This window comes from Portunus trituberculatus, chromosome 38 (genome assembly GCF_017591435.1).
Source record: "Portunus trituberculatus isolate SZX2019 chromosome 38, ASM1759143v1, whole genome shotgun sequence".
NCBI lineage: Eukaryota > Metazoa > Arthropoda > Malacostraca > Decapoda > Portunidae > Portunus > Portunus trituberculatus.
The window spans coordinates 2,931,384-2,956,454 of record NC_059292.1 but is presented as its reverse complement, the minus strand read 5'-3'; the positions used below and the strand labels follow the sequence as shown (position 1 = coordinate 2,956,454).

The 25,071-nt window shown below is 34.5% G+C and overlaps 1 protein-coding gene across 5 annotated transcripts in view; it reads left to right on the top strand.

The window, feature by feature from the left end:
- Positions 1-21,762, top strand: part of LOC123515182 (sialomucin core protein 24-like) — a 56,201-nt gene extending 34,439 nt beyond the window's left edge. For 4 of the 5 annotated variants that reach the window (XM_045273691.1, XM_045273690.1, XM_045273693.1 and 1 more), the window contains one exon: positions 17,620-21,762. In XM_045273691.1, the coding sequence (XP_045129626.1) occupies positions 17,620-17,641 (22 nt within the window). In that variant the 3' untranslated portion in view covers positions 17,642-21,762. Of the gene's footprint in view, positions 16-17,619 lie in introns of those variants that run through there. The other variant, XM_045273692.1, reaches the window with a different exon arrangement.
- Positions 21,763-25,071: the final 3,309 nt, after the last annotated feature.

Sequence of the window (25,071 nt, the reverse complement as noted above, 5' to 3'; positions counted from 1 at the left end):
TAATATATATATTACTAAAAAAAAAAACAGAAAAAGCAGGTCAGTATATGAAAAGGCATAGAGGGAAGTTACAGACAGGATGACAGATATAATCTCTCCTCTCTTCATATTCTTCCTGTTCTTCATGTAACTTGATCTTCATGTTTATATATTATATATATATATATATATATATATATATATATATATATATATATATATATATATATATATATATATATATATATATATATATATATATATATATATATATATATATATATATATATATATATATATATATATATATATATAGGTTTTCTTTCTCTTCTTTATCTTTTGCTTTGCAACTGTTTATGTAGTTACGGCTTTCTAGTTTGCGTAGAGAGTCCTAGATATTCATTATATAGTGATTGATGGAAAACAGTCACAGCAGCATGAAAGTGATGCAGCTGCCAATATCCCAGTGCCCAGCAGGGAAGCGATTGATTTGATACCAATAATCCTTTCTGATCATATGGGAGCCATGTATAATCCTTTATTGCTAAAATGTTGTTCCTAAATAGTTCTCAAAGATATTGAAGCTTTCTTAGTGACGGAGAGAAATCAAATTGATTTTTATTATAAATAGCTGCTACATTACATACATGTAGTTTAATTGGCTTTTGACACAATTGCATATCTTTCTGTTCATTTAATTGAGGGTTTACTGTATATATTATACATACACATGCACCTATAGTATTGATAGTGTAAGAATCTAGGGGAAAGGAACTGAACCTTCTCTACCCACATTGTGATGCAAGTTAGAAGCAAAGACAAAAAAAATGTAGGTGCTTGAAACTCATTTCCGTCCACACTGTGGGAAAGAGTGCTATGCAGTCAGCTTTGCATTGATAATATGCCCACATGCTTCTTGCACCAGTAAAACTACTTTTACATGCTATTATAGAGAAATTTGAATCATATATTTCATTATATGGATTCAAATTGAAACTCACATGCATGCACTGAATGTTTCAGTTCACAAATTTGCATGATTGTGCCATAAAACTTTACCCAAGAATATGTTTGTGTGTGTGTAACAGAGTTCTTGTTAGTAAACTAAAAATTTTCTTTGTAAGTCAAAGTTGGACTGAATGAGAGTAATTCACTTCCTGAAATGTTATTAGTGCCTGTGATTGTAAGGTGCAACAATTTTATCTTAAGAGCCTCATATATTATTTTTATGATGCCAAACTGTGCCTCCCTTGAGATGAAGGTCTTTCACAGTAACTTATGTAATTCATATTGTTAGTTCTTCTCAATGAAAGGAGTAGGAAGATGTGGTTTTTGTGACTGAATTATATTTGTAGCTGCACAAAATGGTACAGTTGAAGTATGATTTTGTTGTTGACCTAAGTGAGGTAAGGTGTATCAAATTTATAAGAATGTATTAGAAGTTAGTCATAATTCATTCTAGGCAGTGTGCCAGTTTGTATTCATAATGTCAATTGAGAATAACATTTCCAGCTAGAATTTATTTATTTTATTTATTTATTTTTTTTTTTTATCATCCCTTCACTAATTATTCCATCTGTGGAATACAAAAGCTACAGAGGATTGTTAGAGCTCTCACACTTTCCCTGCATTATAAGCCAACAGTTACCAAACAGACTTGATGAATTAATAAAATAACAATTTGTGAATATAGATTACTTGTATTTTATTGTATTGAATATCACAAAGATGTGCATTTGAAATGTTTAATTTTTCAATACTTGTGAGATCATTTGTTTATCTGAGCTGAAGAAATGAAGCAGAAAGTGCAGAGGTTGAACTGGAGTCCTTGCTTGAACTTGGAAAAAATATTTAGCTTATATGTTTGCAAGAGTTTTTTCTTTAAGATAAATTAGAATGGTCTATATAGAAAAAAATATATATATATATAAAAAAAAAAAAGTTTTGTCTGTGCCCAAGACTTTTTAGAAGACAAAATCTGGAAAGGGGAACACAAATGAGTGCCTCATCTACCATCCATTCTCCTCTTCTGCTGGCTAGTAAGATCCTTTCTCCTCTCTATCATATATCAAGCCAGAATTCAAACCATAGTTAAGAAGAGGTAGAAATTAGGCAATGGCCAACTTAAAATGCTGTTTTGAATTTGATGTATATATTGCTACTGTCCTGCAGGAAGCATATGATTTGTTATGCCTGAATGCCTTTGTGTACTCCTGATATGTGAATAACCCCAACATGTAAAACATTGTTCCAAAACAGGATGGCTTTGGTTTCTACATTGAGGCCATGATATATGAATTAAGGCCATTCTAACTCCATGCATGACTTCACCTCATTTCATGAGCATCTATTGACTCTACCTGTGACTGGTGTTGCTCAACAATATCCATGTGTTACTGTTTCAGTAATACTATACTAACGTATATACTATAGATAGAAGATACCATTACAATGTTCAGAATACAAAGAACAATTATCTTCAGCTTATATGAAAAGATAATCAGCTATTTTGATACCAATTGTATTTTTTAACATCATTTATAGAAAAATATTGACCAAATGATTTATTCTTTTTATACTTTTTTTTCTTCATTTACAACAGTGTTTATTTATAGTAGTACATGTTTTTTACTTGACCATAAAAAGTTAGTCTTTTGTATATTGATGCCTCAGTATTGATGACTATGTATACATAGTATATTACAGATGCAGCACTATAGTCCGTTCCTCCAAAGAATCCAGGCCGAAACTGCTAGTTCGGTTGGCAGCCCTGCCCACCCCCGCCGCCACTAAACATTCCTGACACTTAAATTTTCTTCAAGTACATTTATTTTTCTTCAAGCTATAAACTTGTATATCTATTGAGTTAAGTGAAAAAAAATAAATGTACTTGAAGAAAATTTAAGTGTCGGGAAGGGTTAGTGGCGGCGGGGGTGGGCAGGGCTGCCAACCGAACTAGCAATTTCGGCCTGGATTCTTTGGAGGAACGGACTATAGATATCAACTGTGCATTTACAATGTTGGTCAATGCTACTACAACTTGCCGTGCAGCCCACTGTTGTTGATCCTTTGCTTATCAGCATGTCTTGTGCAAAATTACTTGAATGACAGCAGTAGGAAATGGGACTGCCCAATGTTTCCAGCACAAATTCATAAAATTAGAAGACTCTCTCTCTCTCTCTCTCTCTCTCTCTCTCTCTCTCTCTCTCTCTCAGAGTGAGTGTAAGTATGTGTGTGTGTGTGTGTATATATATATATATATATATATATATATATATATATATATATATATATATATATATATATATATATATATATATATATACATGTTTACAAATTTCTGTTGAGATAAATACAAATTAAGAATTTATTGATTGTTTGATGCATGTTATTATGTTTTGTCCCTAGATACAGAAGTTTTGTGCTTTATTTATTCAATTAGTCAGTCATGTTGTCAATAAATAGATTTTTTATATGATTATGAACACTGCATATTCACTTTTTTTTTTATTCTTTCTATATGATTTATTTATTTCATATTCAATATATGTATTTATTTCTGTTTGTATTTGTTTCCATTTATATATCTTTATTTATGTATTTTACATTATTATTGATTTACTCTTATTTTATTTATATTTTTCATTTTTATTTAATTTATTTCATTTCATTTATTTATTTTTTTCCTCTCCTGTGTGTGTGTGTGTGTGTGTGTGTGTGTAGTGAGGAAGTCAAAGCAAGAGTCAAGTAATAAATGGTTAAATAGATATTCATCAACTTGTTCTGCAGTGAATCACATAATGCAATCAGTAGTTCATACTGTATGTTGTAGATATCATTAAGCCACTATCTTCCAAAGGCACAGCTTTCCCCATAATTCCATGGTACACTTAACATCAGAGAGCACACTACTGCTTGCTTCATCCATGGGCAGCACAATGTATCAAGGAATTATGAACACTGCTGTGGGAAAATTTGTTTGCTCTTCACTTTTTAGTTTTACCATAGCATACTTGAGTCATACCTTTGTTTCAGTTTGTAATGTTGTTTAAGTATGCTTTTAGGAGTAACCTATATCAAATATAAATTCATGTTGATATATATTCCGTATATATTATTAGGCCAGAAAAGTGAAAGAAAAGCAAATGCTTAATTGAGTGTTATCATTCATACCCATATATGATAGATAATGCTGGTATTATGAAAGCTGCATGGCATAAGTCTCTACATATATGCATGATACTGTATTTCCTGAAAGATATTTTGTGGCTTATTCGTACAATTTTATTATGAGTATTGCTAGTGATGTAAGTTAATTATGTAATTTGTTAATTATTAGTAATTAAAATTATATTTTCAGAAACAGAATTAGTCATGTAATGCAATAATGGTTAATGAATTAGACAACAGAAATGTATTGATTGAGATGTAATATTGTTAATTGATTATGGTCATGGAAGTTACCATTGTTAACCAGTGGAAAAAGTTAAATTTTGCATAGATTGTTTTGATTATCACTGCCTACCACCCAGTCACTCTTCATTACTGGGTGACTGATATGTAAGCCTGTTAAAAAGTCTAGAAAAGTGGACTATAATAATCCACTTATCACAGTTAATCTAAGGTGTTCACTACCCCACCTCAGATAAGCACTACAGTGAAATACATATTATGCCTCCAGACCTGGTATTGCTTAAATTCACAATTGGGGCAAAATAGCCTTAGGCAGAACTGTCAAACGCAAAACATTACATACAAAGAAGGAAAGAAAGGACATTCATAAGGAGCATAGCAAGCACATATACATCAAGAGTTTGTACATCAGGCTGACGTTGCTAAACTCAGTTGCAGACATTGATCATTTATACTGTAAACAGCCACACATACACTCATGTTCACCTTTACTTCCTATGTCAGATCAAGCAGAAATCAAGAATCTGTTTCAGGGAACAAAGACATTTGAAGAAATTATTTGACATTTTAAATCTGTTCATATTCTACTTATCTTTGAATCTTTGGCAATTTATCTCATTAATGAGCTTGTTATTATGATTGATTTGTTTAATGTTTACCCTGTACATGCCACATTACATATTTTCTTCTCCCATTTATTATTTTCTCTTCCTTTTTGGATATTTTATATCACTTATTGTTGTTATTTATTTATTTATTTTTATTATAATTTTTTAAACTGTTTATCATCGTTCCTTTCCTTCAAATGTCAAATATTTATTTATTTTTATTATAATTTTTTAAACTGTTTATCATCGTCCCTTACCTTCAAATGTCAAATATAATTCCAAGATATTTTTATTATTCTTTTTACTACTCCACATTCATTTCAATATTCAACTATTCTATTTCCATAGTCACATACACAATAGTAGATCATTTGTTCTTACTTCTTACAACTACTCTGAGAGCATCATCATGAATCTTCTATTAAGTTCCATCACCTGTATTTCTTGTTTTATGGCTTTAATACCACAACTTGATTTGCAGAAGCCTCTGGTAACTTTTTTCCCCATTATTCGTAACATTCTTGCTTATCAACCTTCCCTTCAGCAAACCTTAAACTTTTCCAATGACATTCCTTGAATGTTTTACATAATATAAAATCCATTAATTAATTATTAGTTAATGTGTTCAATATACTACCGAAGAGTGAAATGCTTTGTATTGATGAAATGCTGTGCCAATAGTGTTTATTGGTGTGATACATTCTTTGTTAACTGCTCATTTGAATTTGTATGATAAGAAACTGTACCACAAAGTGCCCAGGCCTGAGCAAGGTTATGTCAGTAGTCTTGGTGAGCAGTTTCCTTAGCAGAAGGTCACTGCCCAAATTAAACCTACTTGTTGTCAGAGAAGAGTATCTGGGAAAGGGAAACTGGTGCTTCAAACACAAGGGTTTACAACTACAAAAAATTCTGAGACTAAGGAGCTCTGTGAACTCTGTGATGGAAGATACCTTAAGAACACAAAATTTAAGTGACAATTTTGATGTTAGATATCAAGATTGCTTAGTAATTTGTTGTCATTCACAAATACAAAATTAATGAAGAAGGATTTCTTTAGTGTTTTATTTATTCACTTAATATTTTTTATTATAAAATACAAAAATGAAGATGGAATAAAAACACATCCACAGAAAAAAAAACTGGTGTGAGCATTCTACCAATCAGTAGTCAGTCACACTGTAAATTGAACTAAAGGACCACTTATTCTGAAACTCAGAAACTGTGGATGGGAGGATGGCTACTTTAATTCTGCCTGTTGTGTCTTTACCTTTGCAAGAAGTCTAGAAGGTCAAAGATATTTCCAATTGAAGAAGTTACTAAGATTAATCTGGATGAATGCATAGATATTCTCATGATAACTACAAAACAGTATAGTGTGATTGTATTGTTTCATCTCTATTCACCATTATTGTTAATCTTTCTCCCTTCCCATGTCTTTTTTCCTCATTAGTCGAAGGTATAATATTTTGGTTTTGGTTTTAATTCATACAGTAAATTTAAAAGGATTTATATTAGGTATATTGGCCTATTTTTTCCATTGTTTTGCATAGATGAATATGCCATAAAACTTGGTAATACTAATGAACAGCAAACCAATACAAAGTTCAAAACTAACCTGTTTAGAAAATACCTAGATTCCTAATAACTGATTTTCTGGGTGCCTCCTCTTTGTGAATTTTTTATTACTTCTTTCATGGTAAGAAAGTTTCTTTTGAATGGTTTTGCCACAGAGTAGTACTATAGGAATATTTTCATACAAGTGACAAGAAAATACTTTTATGAAAGAAATTGCAATTATGTACATGCAGTATTTTACATCAGTATTGTTTATAGAATGTAGGAAAAAAGAGTATTTTACTGTATCAAATTTTAAGATTATCATCCTTATAAAGATGGTAGTGTCCCACAACTAGTGCGCTTTGCATCTCCTAACATCATTACTTTATAAATTATCACTGGTAGCCTGAGTTTCTTATCACAGTCTCTTAATATTTGTTAACTTTATAAAAATTATCACTATTCATTATCCCACTCGAGTTATTTAGCTTTATCCTTAGTATACTGTAATAACAATTGAAAAAAAATCAAATGAAAACAAATATATTCCTTGGTTTCCTTATACAAAGCTTCCATACAATTTTGTTATTGTAAACAAGTCTTCAAGAAAAGGATCACTTTATAGCCTAACTTCAAGACTGAGCTAAGTCAGTGTGCCTGGACATTGGGCAACATTCACCCATAACATGGTATGGCACTTCTGTAGTCAGACAAGTCTCTGAAACCTAGACATTAACACTAAGTCATACCCACAGGCATTCCTTCACATCTTAGTGTGTAGGCAAGGGATAGTGATACACGCACATATTAATCTACAGTAAGCCCCTGCACTTGGCAAATCTCAGCTTGGTGAAATTCACTTTTGGCGGTAGGGTGGCCACGGAACACCAAGTGTAAGCTTGGCGATTTGAATTCAAAGTTGGCAGGCGCATGGCGAACCCAGTGAAGTCAGACCTCTCTCTAAACCTATCAGAATGCAGTGTGAGAGTCCCCCTCAGCTATTTTGTTTGTGCTACCCTCTGTTCTGCTAGCGTGGGAATGAATTCTGGTGATTTACCGCCAACACGGTGTCTACCAGCACAACAGGTAGTATCGGTGGAGGTAAGGACGAGTGGTGGCAGCAAGGACAAAGGTGGGCGAGGGAAACGGATGGAAAAACAGGAGTTACAGTCTTTATATCATGTCTTATTATCTTTATTTATTGTTTATTGGTCTGTTTTGTACATGTGTTTTTAATGTGAAGGCAAAAGATTTTTATTTCAGTTCGAAAGATGGTATTTTAGGGGTCAGAAGAGGGACTTTGGCAATGACCAAAGACTGATTGAGGCATTTTTTAGGCAATTTTTATGGTATAAAGAACTCGTGCTTGGCAAAATTCGCATTTGGTGGTAGTTTCGCCAGACTAATTAATTCACCTAGTGGGGAGGCTTACTGTATATAAAAATGCATAATATTACTACAAAGCTATGTCAGATCTTTTATGTATGCATTACTGTTGAAGCATTAATGAGAATACTGAAGTTTTAGGTCAAGTGGTGAGGAGAAGCTTGGGTGCTGTAGCTGACCATCATTAACAATCACTTCTTGAAAATAAATAAATACTAAAATAGATGAATAAAAATTTTGCATTAGTGGGTCATAGAAAAAAGATCATGTGAACTCATCTTGTTGATTTGCTCCAGTCTTCATGATTTGCTGCACTAATGTGTATCAAACTGTAAAGAATGTTTAAATAATTTAAGGCCCACTAACAATGAGTCAATAATATATATATATATATATATATATATATATATATATATATATATATATATATATATATATATATATATATATATACACACACACACACACACACACACACACACACATGTGGTCCATTAGGAGCTGGAGTGTGACACTCAAGTTCCTCAAAATAGATTTTATAACCAATTGTATTTTTGGTGATTGTATAATCTTTGGCCTCAGACATGACAATGTTGATCGCCTGGGCTGTAATATGTATATTCATATTTATCTAATTTATTAGATTATCCCACATGGGGACATATTTTTCTGCACTTTTGCTTCTGATATGTATCTTGCATATTGTATTTCAAGGAATTGTATTGCAGTGCTTGAATGCTTTTTTTCAATAAACAAGGTAAATAAACACACTGTTTGTTCACCTTTGTATGTTTGAGTTGAGCTTAAGAGCACACTATGATAAAAGGAACTGGTAGTCTTCACCTGCACTGGCTGTCACATGCTTTATAGTAAAATTGCTTGAAGAAACAGCATCAGGTATTTATGGTTTGTAATTCAATATACATTAGAAATTTTATTTGTACAATTCAAAGCTTATAGTTGAAGCTTTTACTTTTAGCTCCTTGTAGTTTATTTTCATCCATGGTATGTTGAATTCTGCCTATTCTAAGGGAGTTTGATTGTTGCAGCCAATTTCACTTTTGAATTCATAAATCTATTTCATGACACCATGAATATTTCATGACACAAAAAAATGTGTATGTATGATAATTTTGTTCAACAGTAGTGAATGCTGTTGCCTCACTGGTCTTGTGAATATGTATACCAAGGATAACAAAATTGCTTTTTAACTAATTGTAAATAGAAATGTGTTTCCATGCTTCCAGCTCAGCCGAGCTCAATAACACCTACCACAAACTACATTAGGACTATTCCTGAGCTTCCTTCAATATGATGTGATGCTGCATGAGTGTGTCACTGTGCTGTCTGTTACCAGTTTGCAGCTCAGTTCACTAAAGAGAGTTCAAAGTTGGGTTTGAAGTCAAACACTTAATTGGATTGCTTGATTACAAGTCTACCTTGATAAGTAATTCTTAACCCACAAATTGTTCTTTAGCTCACTTTGGGAGGATACAAAACTATACTTTATTTCAATTGGCAGGCTTCATTAAAACAACAGGAATTAGTTCACCAATATCAAGCTACTTATCTAGAATCTTAAAACACATCTTACATATATCATATGCATGCAACTTTTTTTCTCTTTTTCATCAAAGGTAAACTGAAAAGTTCATGTTTAGAATCAACCAAATGATGCATCAGAGCATGCACCTCCATGTGACCATCAGTCCATCACTCTGTGTGAGGAATGTTTACTGTTTGTCTCCATTTTTACCAGAGGCTGAGTTAGGTCAAACTGGTTTTACTTAGTTTCCATTTAACATTGACAATGTTTATTGCTTAGTACCTTGTAGCTTTGAAACTATTACTCATTGGAACAGAAAGCTAGCTGTCCGATCTTTCTATATGTATGGATGTATTTACATGGCTATAGCATATAAGATTTGAGTTATACTTGTATGGTTTTGTCTCTCTCTCTCTCTCTCTCTCTCTCTCTCTCTCTCTCTCTCTCTCTCTCTCTCTCTCTCTCTCTCTCTCTCTCTCTCTCTCTCTCTCTCTCTCTCTCTCTCTCTCTCTCTCTCTCTCTCTCTTCTTAGTGCTATGTTATCATAAACTAGAATTTGACTGTTTCCCCTCCCTGCATAGTCTTGCCAATATTTACCTCAGTTACAAAAATATTTGCCTAAGCCCTAAAGGATATTGAATTGAATTAATTGTACTGTCTTTATTTATGTGTATTTACCTAATTGTATATTACAGGGTTTGAGCAGGGGCTCATAGTGATCTGTCTTCATATCTAGTTTCATGCAATTTTCCTGAAATTTTTGCACTCTTTCTACTGTTACAATCTCATCATTCAAGCTGTTCCATATGTCCACCGTCCTATGTGGAAAACTAAACTTTTTAATGTTTCTCGGACATTGACTTTTCCTGATCTTTTAAGTGTCCTCTTGTCCATGTATCTCCATCTTCAGTCAGTGATACCAGGTCTTGTCTATCTATCTTTTCCATACAGTACACTATCTTGTATGCCGTTATTAGATCTCCTCTTTCCCATCTATCCTTCAAAGTTGGTGGTTCCATTTCCTTCAGTCTATCTTCATAAGAAAGGTCCTTTATTTCTGACACCATCTTTATGGCTGTCCTTTGGATTCTTTCTAGTTTTCTGATGTCTTTTTCCATGTGTGATGACCACATCACTGTTGCATATTAAGTCTAGGTCTTATCATTATGGTTATGATTTTTATTTATCATACTCTTGTCCATGTAATTAAATGCCATCCTGATATTTGATAGTGTTTTGTATGTTGAAGCAAATAATCCATTTGTGTCTTCTGGGGTCAGGGTATCTTTTGTTATCACTTCCAGGTCTTTCTCTTCCTTCATTTTCATTATAAGCTCTTCTCCCATTTTGTATTCTCATGTAGGTCTTCTATTACTTTGGCATTAAATTCTAGTTTCCAATTCTGGCTTCATTCCCAGATCTTATCAATATCTCTCTGGAAATCCATACAATCCTCATTGTTCCATATTACTTTCAAGAGTTTTGCATCATCAGCAAAGAAATTTATGTAGCTATGCAGGTTATCTTGTGTATCATTAATATATATTTGAAACATTATTGGTGCCAGCACTAATCTCTGTGGTACGCTATTAGTTACCGTGTTCAAACTTGATGGGGTGTCTCTTATCACTGTCCTCATTTCTCTTTCTGATAAGATGACCCTCATCCACCTTAAGATACTTCCCTGTACTCCTACATGTTCCATTTTACATATGAGTTTTATGTGGTAACCTAGAAACCTTTTCAATATCTAAATACAGTGTCCACCCATCCATCTCTCCTTTGTACCTCATCTGTTACCCATGTATAGAAACATAGTATATTTATTATACATGATCTTCCTTTTCTAAATCCAAATTGTGAGTTAATTATAATTTCATTTTCCAGATATTCCAGCCATTTTTCTTTAATCACAATTTCACAGATCTTTTCCACAACACTAGTCAATGATGCAGGTCTGTAATTCAAGGGCTTGGTTCTTTTCAAACCTTTATATATTGGGACTATTTTTGTTCTTCCATTCCCTTGGTACTTTTTCTTCCATAATGAGCTGTTGATCACATCCCAGATTGGGTCTATCAGCATTTCTCTACATTTTCGCAGTATCCGCCCTGATACTCTATCTGGCCTCATTGCTTTTCTTACATCCACCTTTTCTAGTAATTTGCTAATTTTCTGTTTATGCACCATAATATTTCATAACTCTTCCTGTATCACTTCATTATTTAGTTCTATGAAATCTTCTTCTACATCAAATACTGATCTAAAGCTCTCATCCATCAGTTCACTCATTTCTTTTGTTGTTTCATATATCCTGTTTCTCTTAATTAACTTAGTTCATAATTTTTCCATTTATATGCAGTGGTACCTCGAGATATGAGTTAAATTTGTTCCGTGATGGAGCTCGTATCTCAAAATGCTTGTATTTAAAACCATTTTTTTCCCATTGAAATGCATTGAAATGGCATTAATCTGTTCCGTCCTCCCCAAAAAGAGCACCCCAAATTTTTTGTGTGTTTTAGGTAGAAAAAGGTATTCATGAATAATAATTATTGTATAGAAACATAATAAAACAACAAAAAATAATATAGTTAGATGAACAACTTTATAAAGTACATTTATCACAGAGGGGTGCATTCCATGGGATGTTACCCTACTACATTCCCACTCTCACTTGTGTCTGTTAATCAGCAGGAGTGTACAAATATAGCCACCCATAAAAGACCAGCTGCTCTAATAATCACAGAAGAGCTCGTTGACGACCCTGTAAATATTATTCATAGAATAAATAAAGTTTTAAGTTGGCAAGAGAGAGAGAAGGGGGGATAGAAGCTGCGCTGCTGCCGTGGAGGTTTGTTTACATTGTTCCCCTTTCGGTGATAAGCATCGTTGGAGGAGGTAGGTGGAGATAGAGAAATATGTTTTCTTCTTTTCAGTGACATACACATGCATACTTTATCAATGCATAGAAATATATAGAATAAAAGCAAAAGTTTATTTAGGGTTCTTACCTTGGAGACAGAACTTTTTGGCTAATAGTGGTGAATGGCAAAGGAGGAGGAGGGAGGGAGAAAGTGATGCAGACACCATTCAAAAGTAAACATTAAACTAAATTAAAACCACTTTCTTAAAAAAAAAAAAGAAAAAAAAAAAGGTGTAAATTGTGTGAAAATGGTGGAACAACAATCACATTGCATGAGATCCACAGGAAACACGTAGCTACTAGCTCAGCTGAGGCTGGACCGATGCGCCGAGTTGCCAACTAGCGGCAGCATCCTCAAGCATGTCTCGTATCTCAAAACAAATAAATTACCAAATCATAGCTTGTGTCTCAAAAAACTTGTTTCTCAGGCAGCTCGTGTCTCAAGGTACCACTGTACTTGTAGAATAGCTTGGGTTCCTCTCCACATCTTTTTACAACTTTCCTTTCAAACTTTCTCTCATCCTCCCTCCTTATTGTAATATATTCGTTTCATGCTCATTATATTGGCTTCTATTTTTTTTACTTCTCTGCTTCCGTAATTTCTTCCAAGCAGTATCCTTTCTCTTTTTGGCTTTCATGCATGTAGCATTATACCATGTATGTTTGCTCTTTTTAACTCTGTATATTAGAACATACCTATTTACCCCCTCATTTTACTTGTCTATGAATATTTCATACTTATCTTGAACTGTTTTGCCTTGCATGGTTCCTTTCAAATTTATACTACCAAAATACTTACTTAATCCTTCAGAAGTTATCTTGGCATGATTCAATCTTCATTGTTTGTGTCCCTCATTCCATCTCAAAATTTACCGATCCTCCAATTCAACTTCTAGGACCACGTAATCACTTTTTCCCATTGGGCTATGTTGTCTGATGGTTGGACGAGGCTCTGGTTTTTTCTTGAAAATCAGATCCAACACTGATGGTTCTTCTTCCCTCTATACCTTGTATATTTCTTCACTCATTGGTTCATTGTGTTTACCATTGCCAATTGTAGTGCTTCTTCCCCTGATCGTCCAGCATTACTATTTACTTCCATTTCTTCCCAATTTGCATGTTTGTAGTTTAGATGCTCCACAAGTAGTGCTTTTCTATTTGTGCTTAGCATATTGTCCAAGCACTTCAACACTTCATTTTGCATTTTCTTATGAACATCATGCCTCTATGTATTAGTCTTTGATGGCACATAGGTTACTATGATTTATCTCCTTTCCCTCCCACTGGTCCTAATTGTTATGGTTAAAACTTCTGCCAGTCCGTCAACGTATTGTACTTCTTCCATGTATATATTCTCTCAAGCCATTATCAATACTCCTCCTGCTTATCCTCTTCTGTTTCTCCCCCAAACATTATATCCCTGTACTTTAAAATTTACTTGAATGTCTTTGCTTAACTTTGTTTCTGTTACACAAACCACATCTGGTCTTTTTTCCAATATATAATCTTACTTCCACCATTCCTGGTATAAATCCATTTGTGTTTGTATACATAACTCTTAGTGTCTTTCTTCCCCTTTCCGGACATAACCATTTTCTCAGCCTCGTGTCCAGTACCCTCCAGTAAAATTTCTTTCTCTTCTTCTTTGCCTTTTTCTCATTTTTTTTACTTAGCTTCATTTCTCAATTCTCTCTCTCTTTTCCTTTCTTCTGGGTTCATATCCCTCTTTATCCAAATGTTGTTGTGTTGTATTTATTGTTTCTCATCCTGAACCCTTGAAATAATCTTTTTAATCATTTCTTTCTCCTCCTTTTCTCTCACAAATTTCACAGGGTTTTTCTTCTCTTGCAGTCCATATATAACCATACATTTCTTTTTATCTACTGTGTCTCTCACTAGTTCTTCCTTTTCCTTAATCACCTGTGTCATTGTGCCCTTAATTTTTTTCTCGTTATGTTGTTTAACCACTTCTGCAAAGTTCACTTTTTCATCTTCTTGATCTTTTCTCCATGCCTTCTTTCACTCATCTAATTTTTCATTGCTCCCTTCCCTGCCACAGCCCTCTCCCTAAGACCTTCCAGTGCTGCCTCTTAGTTCTTACATTTCTCCTTTAGGGCTCTGTTCTCCTTTTTTATTCCTTCTAATGTTGATCTCATTTCATTGTTGACCTTCACTGTTTCTTCTTATTCACTACATTTCACTTTCAGTTCTTAATTTTCCTCAAGCAGCTGATCTTGTTTTACCAGCATCCTGTCAATGACTTCCCTCATACACCTAATCTCCTTCTCCACTGATATTTTTCTCATGTTAGTTCTTTCATCCTTAAAACCCAAGAAATCCCTCATAGAACTCCACTCACCTAGTTGTCATAGCCCCATCAGTGTTTCTATAGGGCCTCTCCTAGTCCTAGGCCTTGTGCCTTTGTATACATGGCCAGCAGTGCCATCTGGACTCTTATTCTCTCTCTCTCTCTCTCTTTTTTTTTTTTTTTTCTTTTTTAGCACAAAATAGTTTAATACTACTGAAGACAGAACACTATCTTAGCCCCCTACTCCTGTATAAACATTATTAGGTCTCTTGTGGTTAAGAGGCAGTAGTAATATCCATCTCGGGAGCCCTTGCTCTCTGCAATATTGGCTGTGTGTGTGTGTGTGTGTGTTTGTGTGTGTGTTTACCTAGTTGTATTTACCTAGTTGTAGTTTTACAGGGCCTGGGCTTTATGCTCGTGTGGCCCTGTCTCCATATCTACACTTATCCAATCTTACTTTAAAAGTATGCACACTCGTTGCAGACACTACTTCTTCATTTAAACTGTTCCACGTCTCAATACATCTCTGCGGAAAACTATATTTTTTAATATCTCTCAGACATCTTCCTTTTCTCAGCTTTTTACTATGCGATCTTGTGCTTCAGATGTCATATTCTTCTCTCAGGATCAGTTTCTCATTATCCACTTGGTCCATTCCGTTGATCAATTTATAAACTTGTATCAAGTCTCCTCTCCCTTCTTTGTTCCAGTGTTGGTAGATCCATAGCCTTTAGTCTCTCCTCATATGTCATCCCTTCAAATTCTGGAACTATTCTTGTAGCCATTTTTTGTAGTAATAATAATAATAATAATAATAATAATATACGGTTTATTAATTTGGCAATGTAAAAAATTACACTGAAAATGTACAAGGGGGGGACATTAAAACAATGAACTGAAATGCTTAACCTAACTATGGATCTAAAAGTCTGTGTGTGTGTGTGTGTGTGTGTGTGTGTGTGTGTGTGTATTTTACCTAGTTGTATTTACCTAGTTGTAGTTTTACAGGGCCTGGGCTTTACGCTCGTGTGGCCCTGTCTCTATATCTACACTTATCCAATTTTTCTTTAAAACTATGCACACTCGTTGCTGATGCCACTTCTCACTCAAACTGTTCCAAGTCTCAACACATCTTTGCGGGAAACTATATTTTTTAACATCTCTCAAACATCTTCCCTTCCTCAGTTTTTTTACTATGCGATCTTGTGCTTCTAATGTCATATTCTTCTCTCCGGATTAGTTTCTCATTATCCACTTGATCCATTCTGTTAATCAATTTATAAACTTGTATCAGATCCTCTCTTTCCCTTCTCTGTTCCAGGGTTGGTAGATCCATAGCCTTTAGTCTCTCCTCATATGTCATCCCTTCAAATTCTGGAACCATTCTTGTAGCCATTTTTTGTAGTCTCTCCAACTTCCTTATGTGTTTCTTTTTATGGGGGTCCACACAACTCCTGCATATTCCAATCTGGGTCTTATTATAGTACTTATCAATTTCTTCATTATTTCTTTGTCCATGTAGTGAAATGCTAATCCAATATTCCTTAGCAAATTATGTCTCTGAAAATTCTATCAATATGGCTTACCGGTTGATTGCTTTCTTCCATCGTCACTCCCAAGTCCTTTTCCTTTTTCACTTTCTCTAGTTCTACTCCATCTTCCATCTTATAGATTCCCACTGGTCATCTTTCACTCTTTCCCATTTCCATGACATGGCTTTTGTCCTCATTGAATTCCATCTCCCACTTTTTACTCCATTTCCAGATCATGTTTAGGTCTTCCTACAGTATTTCACAATCCTCGTTTTGCTTTATAACTCTGCACAGTTTCGCATCGTCCGCAAACAGATTTATGTAGCTATTCACTCCCTCTGGCATGTTGTTTATGTATATTAGAAAAAGCATTGGCGCCAGTACTGACCCCGTGTGTGTGTGTGTGTGTGTGTGTGTGTGTGTGTGTGTAATTCACCTCGGTCGTCTGCTGGTCACCCAGCCAGTCTTCCCCATTACGGAGCGAGCCCAGAGCTCATAGACCGATCTTCGGGTAGGACTGAGATCACAACACACTCCACACACTGGGAAAGCGAGGCCACAACCCCTTGAGTTACATCCCGTACCTATTTACTGCTAGGTGAACAGGGGCCACACATTAAGAGGCTTGCCCATTTGCCTCGCCACTTCCCGGGACTCGAACCCGGCCCTCTTGATTGTGAGTCGAGCGTGGTAACCACTACACTACATATGTGTGTGTGTGTGTGTGTATGTGCAGCTTACTGGCATTTTGCCTATATTAAAGTTTTTTTTACTAATGTTATACAGTGGCCTTGAACTTCACCCAATGCACTCCTCAAGGTTGTCTCAAGTCTCTGTCATCTGTCCCTGTGGCTTGTCTCACATGTGTAGCCTTCCATCTGTTTAGTTATCTTGTAGTGATAGATAAGTGACAGTTTCATTTATGAGAATCTTAATTTTCTTTAACTATCCAAACATCTTCCCTCTTGTAAGATTAATTATTATCTTCTGCCCTTTGTTTTTTCATCATATTCCCTCCCAAGTCACAGAAATACATTAGTGAAGTAATAATCTCTACTTCAGCAACCTGCTTAGTGAAATCTAGAAAGAGTAGTGTTAGTAAATAATAAATTAGAAATAACCTTTTTCTAATTTATATGCTTTTGCCAAAAGTTAGATATACTGTAGAGTTAGGAGATCTGTGTGTTGTTTCTTGTGTTGTATGTGCTTTTGTAGTAGAGTATAGCTGGAGCTAAAGAAAGTGGTGATAGTTCTGTAGTTAATACATATACATATGTATATCCTATCAGAGAGAATCTTAACTATAACTGTTCCTTGTTATAACAGGAAATATATATTTGTTTAACACTGCTTTCCTTGTCTATTAGGGAGGAGATCCTCCACATGTAACCAAGGTGGAGAGTGGTTAAGCTTCAACTGCCATCACCTGAAGAGTTCACAACATCACCAATGTTGTCTACAGAAAAATGGTAAATTGATTGATATTTACATAAATCATCACTTCAAGTCTCTGGGTATGATGAATGTAATTACTACTACATGGATACTGTTTAAAGCTTCAGCATGGCTATATCTTTATTTCAACTTTTTTTGTTTGTTTTTTTGGAAACAATGAGAGAGAGAGAGAGAGAGAGAGAGAGAGAGAGAGAGAGAATATGAATTAGGAATTTTAAAAAGAATTTCTAATGAATATGAAAATAATGAAAACAATAGTTGATATGGATCCACTTTCTCACATTAACTTCTAATATTTTGTAACTAAGAATGTACAATTTATATAGTGCTGTGACTCTGAGACACAAAATTTAGGACTTAAACCAAAAAATATCAGATTGCAATGGCTCAATGTTGACACATTACACTTTGTAATAAAATTAAACAACATTTGAAGTGGAGCAAACTGGTATTACATTGTTGTGAGCTGACTGTTGAGTATGTAGCTAATCAAGCATATGTGCCTGTGTCATTTCTATTGTATGTATGAAATGTGCATCATCAGTTTTGTACTTGTGACTCACTTTTTTTTCTGTGCATGAGAGGTCACAGTGAGCAGTGAATGATCCGGATGTGTTGGAATCTCCATATATGCACATGGTTCCTGTTTGAATATATGTGTTCATATGTCAGATACCACAACTCATTTACCAAAGCAAACTTAATACTAGCATTTAGGAAGCACAACAGGAAACATTAATGTGATATATAGTAGTGTTACTTAAGTATCCTGACCAGACTGTGTGTAGTGTTTCAGGACATAATGGCTAAATGTAATTGTTGGATCAATACTGCATATGAACTGTTTCTCATTGTGGTGGTCACAAACTGTTCAGGAATTTCTGTTACTGTTGACATTTTTTTCTCCTCTCTCTCCCCTCAACCTAACATACACACCAATTACAAGAAACACCAAATATCTAGATATATATACATTTTAATGTGTATATGATTATAAAGAATATGATTACAATTTTTATAGTTGTTGCAGGCTAAGATGATCTTGAAGGTGCAGTCCCTGCCTCTTTCCCATTCAGTAGAGTATCTGATTGGTATGCTCATAATGTCCTTGCCACTTTACCTATCTACTTATATTTTTATGTACCAGGCTAGCATCTCACATGGAATGGCCTAGACAAGGCATGGCATATTTACACTTATAGCAAGACTTTATCAAATTTCATGTTCATATTTTCAATCATCTTGTCAGTTAGATTTGCTGTGAGATGATTGCTATAATCCATGTTGACGTCACTTTATTAGTTTGTAAAAATAATGTGTTTCCACAATTATTCCAAAGTTACTACTTCAACATTATTTAGTATTGTTTCCTCAGTGATAATTTCAAAAAATAAACTCAATGACAAGATGACTGAAATCATCTTGGATTTCATACTTTTGAGAAGTAGCAAAGAACATGATGAGAGCACCAATCAGATGCTTTGTCAAAAATGGAGGAGGAGGCTGTGGGATCATGGCTCATAAATTAGCACAATCTGCAATAACTATATAAATATCTACTTCATAAAGATCTTAGCCTTGTTAGTTAACTCACCCTGTAGAAATCAGGTGTACTTATATAAGCAGTATCTTGAATTTTGAGCATATTTTAAGTTTATTCCTTTGAATATTAATTTATTATGCATATTTCTTTGTTCATTTTATTAAGTGATAACAAGAGCAATGACAAATATTTTTTTCAAGCCTGACTCTTACTAGATATAAAAATGCTAATATTGTTTTTAGATATAGTGTCACATTATTACCAAGATTGAAGTCATGAATCTCCTCAAATGTAAATTTTCTTTCTTATTCTTTTTCATCTTTAATTATGTACTTGTACGACCTAAGTAGCACAAATGTTCTTTGGTTTGCATGCTTAGAATGGAAAAAAAATTGTGTCTGTTGGTATGCTATAGGGTCTTATTAATTTTGTCCATTTCATTTCATAAGTACATATATAAGCATTGTAAATATAATTGGATATATATATATATATATATATATATATATATATATATATATATATATATATATATATATATATATATATATATATATATATATATATAGTATATATATGCATGTACTTACGTATGTATGTATGTACATACATGATGTTCCATTTGTAATAAATGGAACTTTAGGAGGTGAATTGTCAAGTCACTCCAAGCATGTTTTCTTGTGTAGAAAAAGTTAGCTCATCAATTATAAAAGTCATATGACATACTTTTCACCATTGTGCCCCATAGTGTAAGTGGACTTATCTCATTCTCATGTTTTTATGTATAAGCATTGGAAGATCAGGTGTGTCTGTTAGCATTATGGGAAAGGGAGCATTAGTGTAATAGCCTTGATTATATAAAATCATATCATACAAGAAGGCATGCTTAGACTGACCCCAAAATCATCTTTTAAAATTTTTTATATTATAACTTGGACATCCTGCATGTATATACTATATGTGGCATTAACTCTTTCATAACATGAAGTCTTGCGTTATTTTTACATCTGTATTTTTCATGTATGATTTTGTATTATAGATACATACTTCAGTTTACTTTTATCTCCATCGGAGGCTCATGCTGTAGATTGGGAATGATTCCTTTATCACTTCCTAAGTTAGAAATAGACTTTCCATGGTGCAGTAGCTTGAGGCTTAGTCTATATATAGGTTCTGGTTCAAATCTAGACTGGGGGCTAAGCAGTGCTCTGTTTATCCGATTGTTCAGCCTTCCTTCATGTTGGTCAGTGAATAAGTATCTGGGGAAGCCTTAGGCAGATAAATTGTGGAAAAGTGGATGTCAAATTGTCCTGTGTACCAGAGTAACAGATGTGCATCATTCACCAAAACATCAAAGGTCAATGAGGCAGAGGTGATCGTCAAAGATGCACACAGCTGTAACATATGCCCCAATTTTACTTTTACTCCATGAGAAAATAATTCAACAAGGGATTTTTCAGAATATACAATATTTCGTCCAAGTTCCTGATGTAACAAATATTTGTTTATATTTTACATGTGGATTTTTTATGTATATTTAATATGTATATGTTTGATGTTAGAAATAATGTAAACACATAGGATATTTATACCATATTTTCTCACCACTTTACCAGCAAAACATTATTGTCTGTGATTTATTGCTGTAGATGGTTAATATAGACTGTTGTGAAAGGTCTTACATTTATGGTGTAAATGCTCTAAAGAGTATCTAAACTTCATTAAAAATCACAAAATATAAAATGAAAGAAAGAAAGAAAAGCATTGCTCTCCAAGTTTCTGGGTATTCTTGTATGATGTGAAGATGAGACATTAAGAGTGATATTTTTCTTAAATGTACAGGATGTAATCTAAAACTTTTGATTCTTTATGTGGTTCTAACTTTGCTGATTTGGTAATGATTTTCATAAGATAAGAGCAATGGCTATACTTTTTGAAAACTTCCTTATATTGTCAGTTTAGGTACTTTTCTCAAAGGTACACAAGATGGAAACTGTTACCTATTTATTATGTAATTTAGTATTTATTAGTAATGGTAATGTTGTCATATGCAAGTATGGCTTCACAGGAGCCTCAGAAACTTTGCATTGTATAAAAATTGTAATCTTAGACTGACGTGAGTTTATGTAGCATATAGCATCCATAAATAGAAGTGGTTGTGATTTTAAAGATTATTATATGAAAAAAAGTTAATTATAAAAAAAAAATAAATAAAAATAAATGCATTTTATGAGGCATATGAAAAGTATCATATGATGGTACATCTTCATCTGGAGTAGTATTAAGGTGCCTAATACAGTGAGTTTGATGATGGTTGGTACAAATGAAAGATGAAGGAAATTCATATGTGCCTCTTTAATGGTGCCTGAGAAATGGTGAGGCCTTGTTTCATATAGCTAGATGCATGTTGCAAGTTATTTGAAATCGTTATGAATGTCATTGTCAAATAAACATTTCATAAGCATGTACACTTATACAATGATACATAATTTGAATATACCAAAATCTGAAATAGATTTTTATTTTTCCTGCTACATAAGATGAGAACTCTGTCTGAAAATAGCTTTTCTAAGCCTTCCAAGAAAATTTTTATTTCCCCAAGTTGGCTATCCTACCTCCATGGTGGTTAAGTGTACAACACTGACTATAAACCTCTACTCAACCAAACTGTGAAATAAGATTATAGATATATGTAATGTTACAAGGCCCATTCCTCTCAATACGAACCCATTACAAGCATTACACAAATTTACAGATTCCTTGGAAACTACTTTTCATAATTCATGGCTTAACATAACATAACATAACATAACATAAATAATAGGATAACAAAGGGTCACCAGGGCCCATCTAGGTTATCCTGTATCAGTTGCTCAGCGACCTCGTCATCAGTATTTAAAGATACACTTACAAGTACACAATACATTATATACTAATTCTAAATATTTGGCCCATTAACAGGGCTAAGTCCTGCAGCGAATTCCTCTACAATCTGTGATCCCCATACATGGGGATCATGTCTTGTTTAACTATAGTAAATTTCTTATAAAAACTATCATGCAGCGCTATACATAATTATAAATCTAATCTTCCTACACAGTTTCATGTAAAGCCTTGTTTCTTAGATACATTGGCATGAAGTTAAACAGGATTTTTTTTTTTTTTTTTCTTGATTTATTATAAATGACTCCACAGACCAGTAGTTCCCCAGGTTTTTTTTTCTAAACTCATGTACCTTGTTTTAGGATCTTTTTGACTGGGAATAGCGTTAGTGGATAAGGTGGTGAGCGTGGGAGCAGGCATACGTCCACGCGTAGGTTCCAATGCCACCACATACCGCTTTGAAGCTATGCCATTTGTTGAGTGGTTTAAAGTTACCTACATGTCACCAATATATCCAGGTTCTATGTGGTTACACCAAAGATGCGCTTGGGTGATGATATGGGCCCTAATATGAGTACCACTATAAATAAAATTGCCTGCACCACTAATGGGAGGAATCTTAACTACACTTCCCACATAATATGCTCTTCAAGTATGCCTACAGGCACTATAGGCCATAACATTAAAAAAAAACTAATTAAGATGATCAATTACAAAGAAATAACATCAATTTCATGTTTATATATATATATATATATATATATATATATATATATATATATATATATATATATATATATATATATATATATATATACAATTTCAAGACTGAAAATTATAAATGTAAGCACCACATTTCTATTGTAAATGCAGAAAACAGCGTCTCGGTCTAAAATAATTGTTATATTGGTTCTCAATATATTAGTATTACAACACACCAGAACCACATCTCAAACCTATGAGACCTAGATGAGTTGCATTTGAGAATTATATATATTAACTATTATAATACCGTACAAACAAATTTGTAATAATATTTTAATTTCATAAAAAATTCCTTACTCAAATACTAAATTTTCTTCCTAAGATATCTATCTCTTCTATGCACTTGTTACATGACATGCAATTTCTTTCTTATAAGCATTCTTTTTTTTTTTTTCAGTCATTTGATTTGATAAGTTTATTGTTGAAAAAAAGTACAACAAAGGAGATGGGAGGAGCCTGCCACCCATCCCCAAACAAATGTTCATAGAAAACTAATGTATTGCAGTACAAAAATAAATAACCTTAAGTATATTTACATTATTTACAAAGGTGGAGCAAAAAGTGGGAAATCCTTGAGGATGGCAGGGATGATGTCATTGTTGAAGAACCAGCTTATCATTGGTGGCAGGTCCCAGTTCCCCTGTGGGCGGAAATGCACCAGCAAGGGACACTCCATGACATAGTGGGCAAGTGTGTGCCCTGCAGGACTGTGACACAGCTTACAGGGCACAGCAGCAGCCCCACTGACCTCCCAATAGTACCTGTAACCCAGCCTGAGACGCATAGCAACAAGGTCATGGGCGGCACTCTTCCTGCCATAGGTGACACTGCTGGTGTGGGAGACATGTACATAATGGACTGAACTGGGACTGCCTTTCCCATAACAAGTGTCAAGGTTATGAGCAATGGTGCTGCAAACATGACGTTTAAGCTGACCCTTGATGTTATTATAAGTGTGTTCAACAGGACAGTCAGCAATGTCCTCAGTAAGGGAGTGACGGGCAAGAACATCAGCTTTTTCATTATGGGAAATGCCAACATGAGAAGGCACCCAGGTGAAACATACTCTGAGATTATCTCTCCAAGAGATCAATGACACCAAGACACTTGTTGATGAGATCACAATCAGCAGGGGAAGGAGACAACAATGAATATAAGGCACCCTGACTATCAACAAAAAAGTAAACATCTTTCCCCAAAGGAAGGACAATTTGTAAACCTTCTAGCATGGCATATAGTTCTGCCCTTGTAGAGGACAGGTTGTCAGGAAGCCTCTTGGACACCTCAGTGTCAGTGTATTCAGAGGGAGAGGTGTAGTTGCGGATGAACAGGCCACATCCAGATTTGCTGCCATCCACTGAACCATCACAGTAAACATGTACAGCCTGCACCCTTGAGTAGTTAGACAATTTATGCATAAAAAGATCTTTAAGTTCATGTGGGAACCAGTTATATTTAGGAGCAGCAAGTTTTTCTATATCTACACTGACTTTGAGGTGGTAACAACATTGAGGTAGGAGTCAAGGACATCAAATTTGGTTAGTGATGTTAAAAGCTGTCTCAAGTAAGAGTTAGCAGGGGCCCTGGGGTTAGCATGAAGGTGGGCAAGGGAACGCAAGGGTTGGCTGGCACCATTACATGCCATCCGACACAGTGCACGGCAGGTGATTTCCTGTATTCGACAAACAATGGTGGGGAGGTCCAATTCTGCTCGGAGAACTTCAAGCTTTGCAGTCTTGGGGCAGCCTAAGATTACTCTCATGCTCTCATTCTGAATGTACTCAAGGGTTTCAGCTGTGTTGGACTATACCGAAACAAGACTGGAGCAGCATAGTCTATTAAAGCCCTGATAACAGAAATGTAGAACATCCTAAGCACTGGGATACCCACACCATAGCCCCTGTGAGCTAGCACTCGTAGGGGAGCAAGCCGTAACAAACATTGATTGCGAACATAGGTAATACAGTGAGAATCCTTAGTAAAACCGAGTTGAGCTCCCAAGTATTTATAGCACTGCACACGACTGATTTTTATGGAATTTATGCTTGGTGGTCTGCAAACTCTGGGAGTTGCTTGAAATTTAGTTTTAGTTTCATTGATGACAAGGCCCATGTCAGTACACAGGGACTCAAGATGGCTTAAGGCCGAGGTAAGGGTCCGAGGAGCATTACAC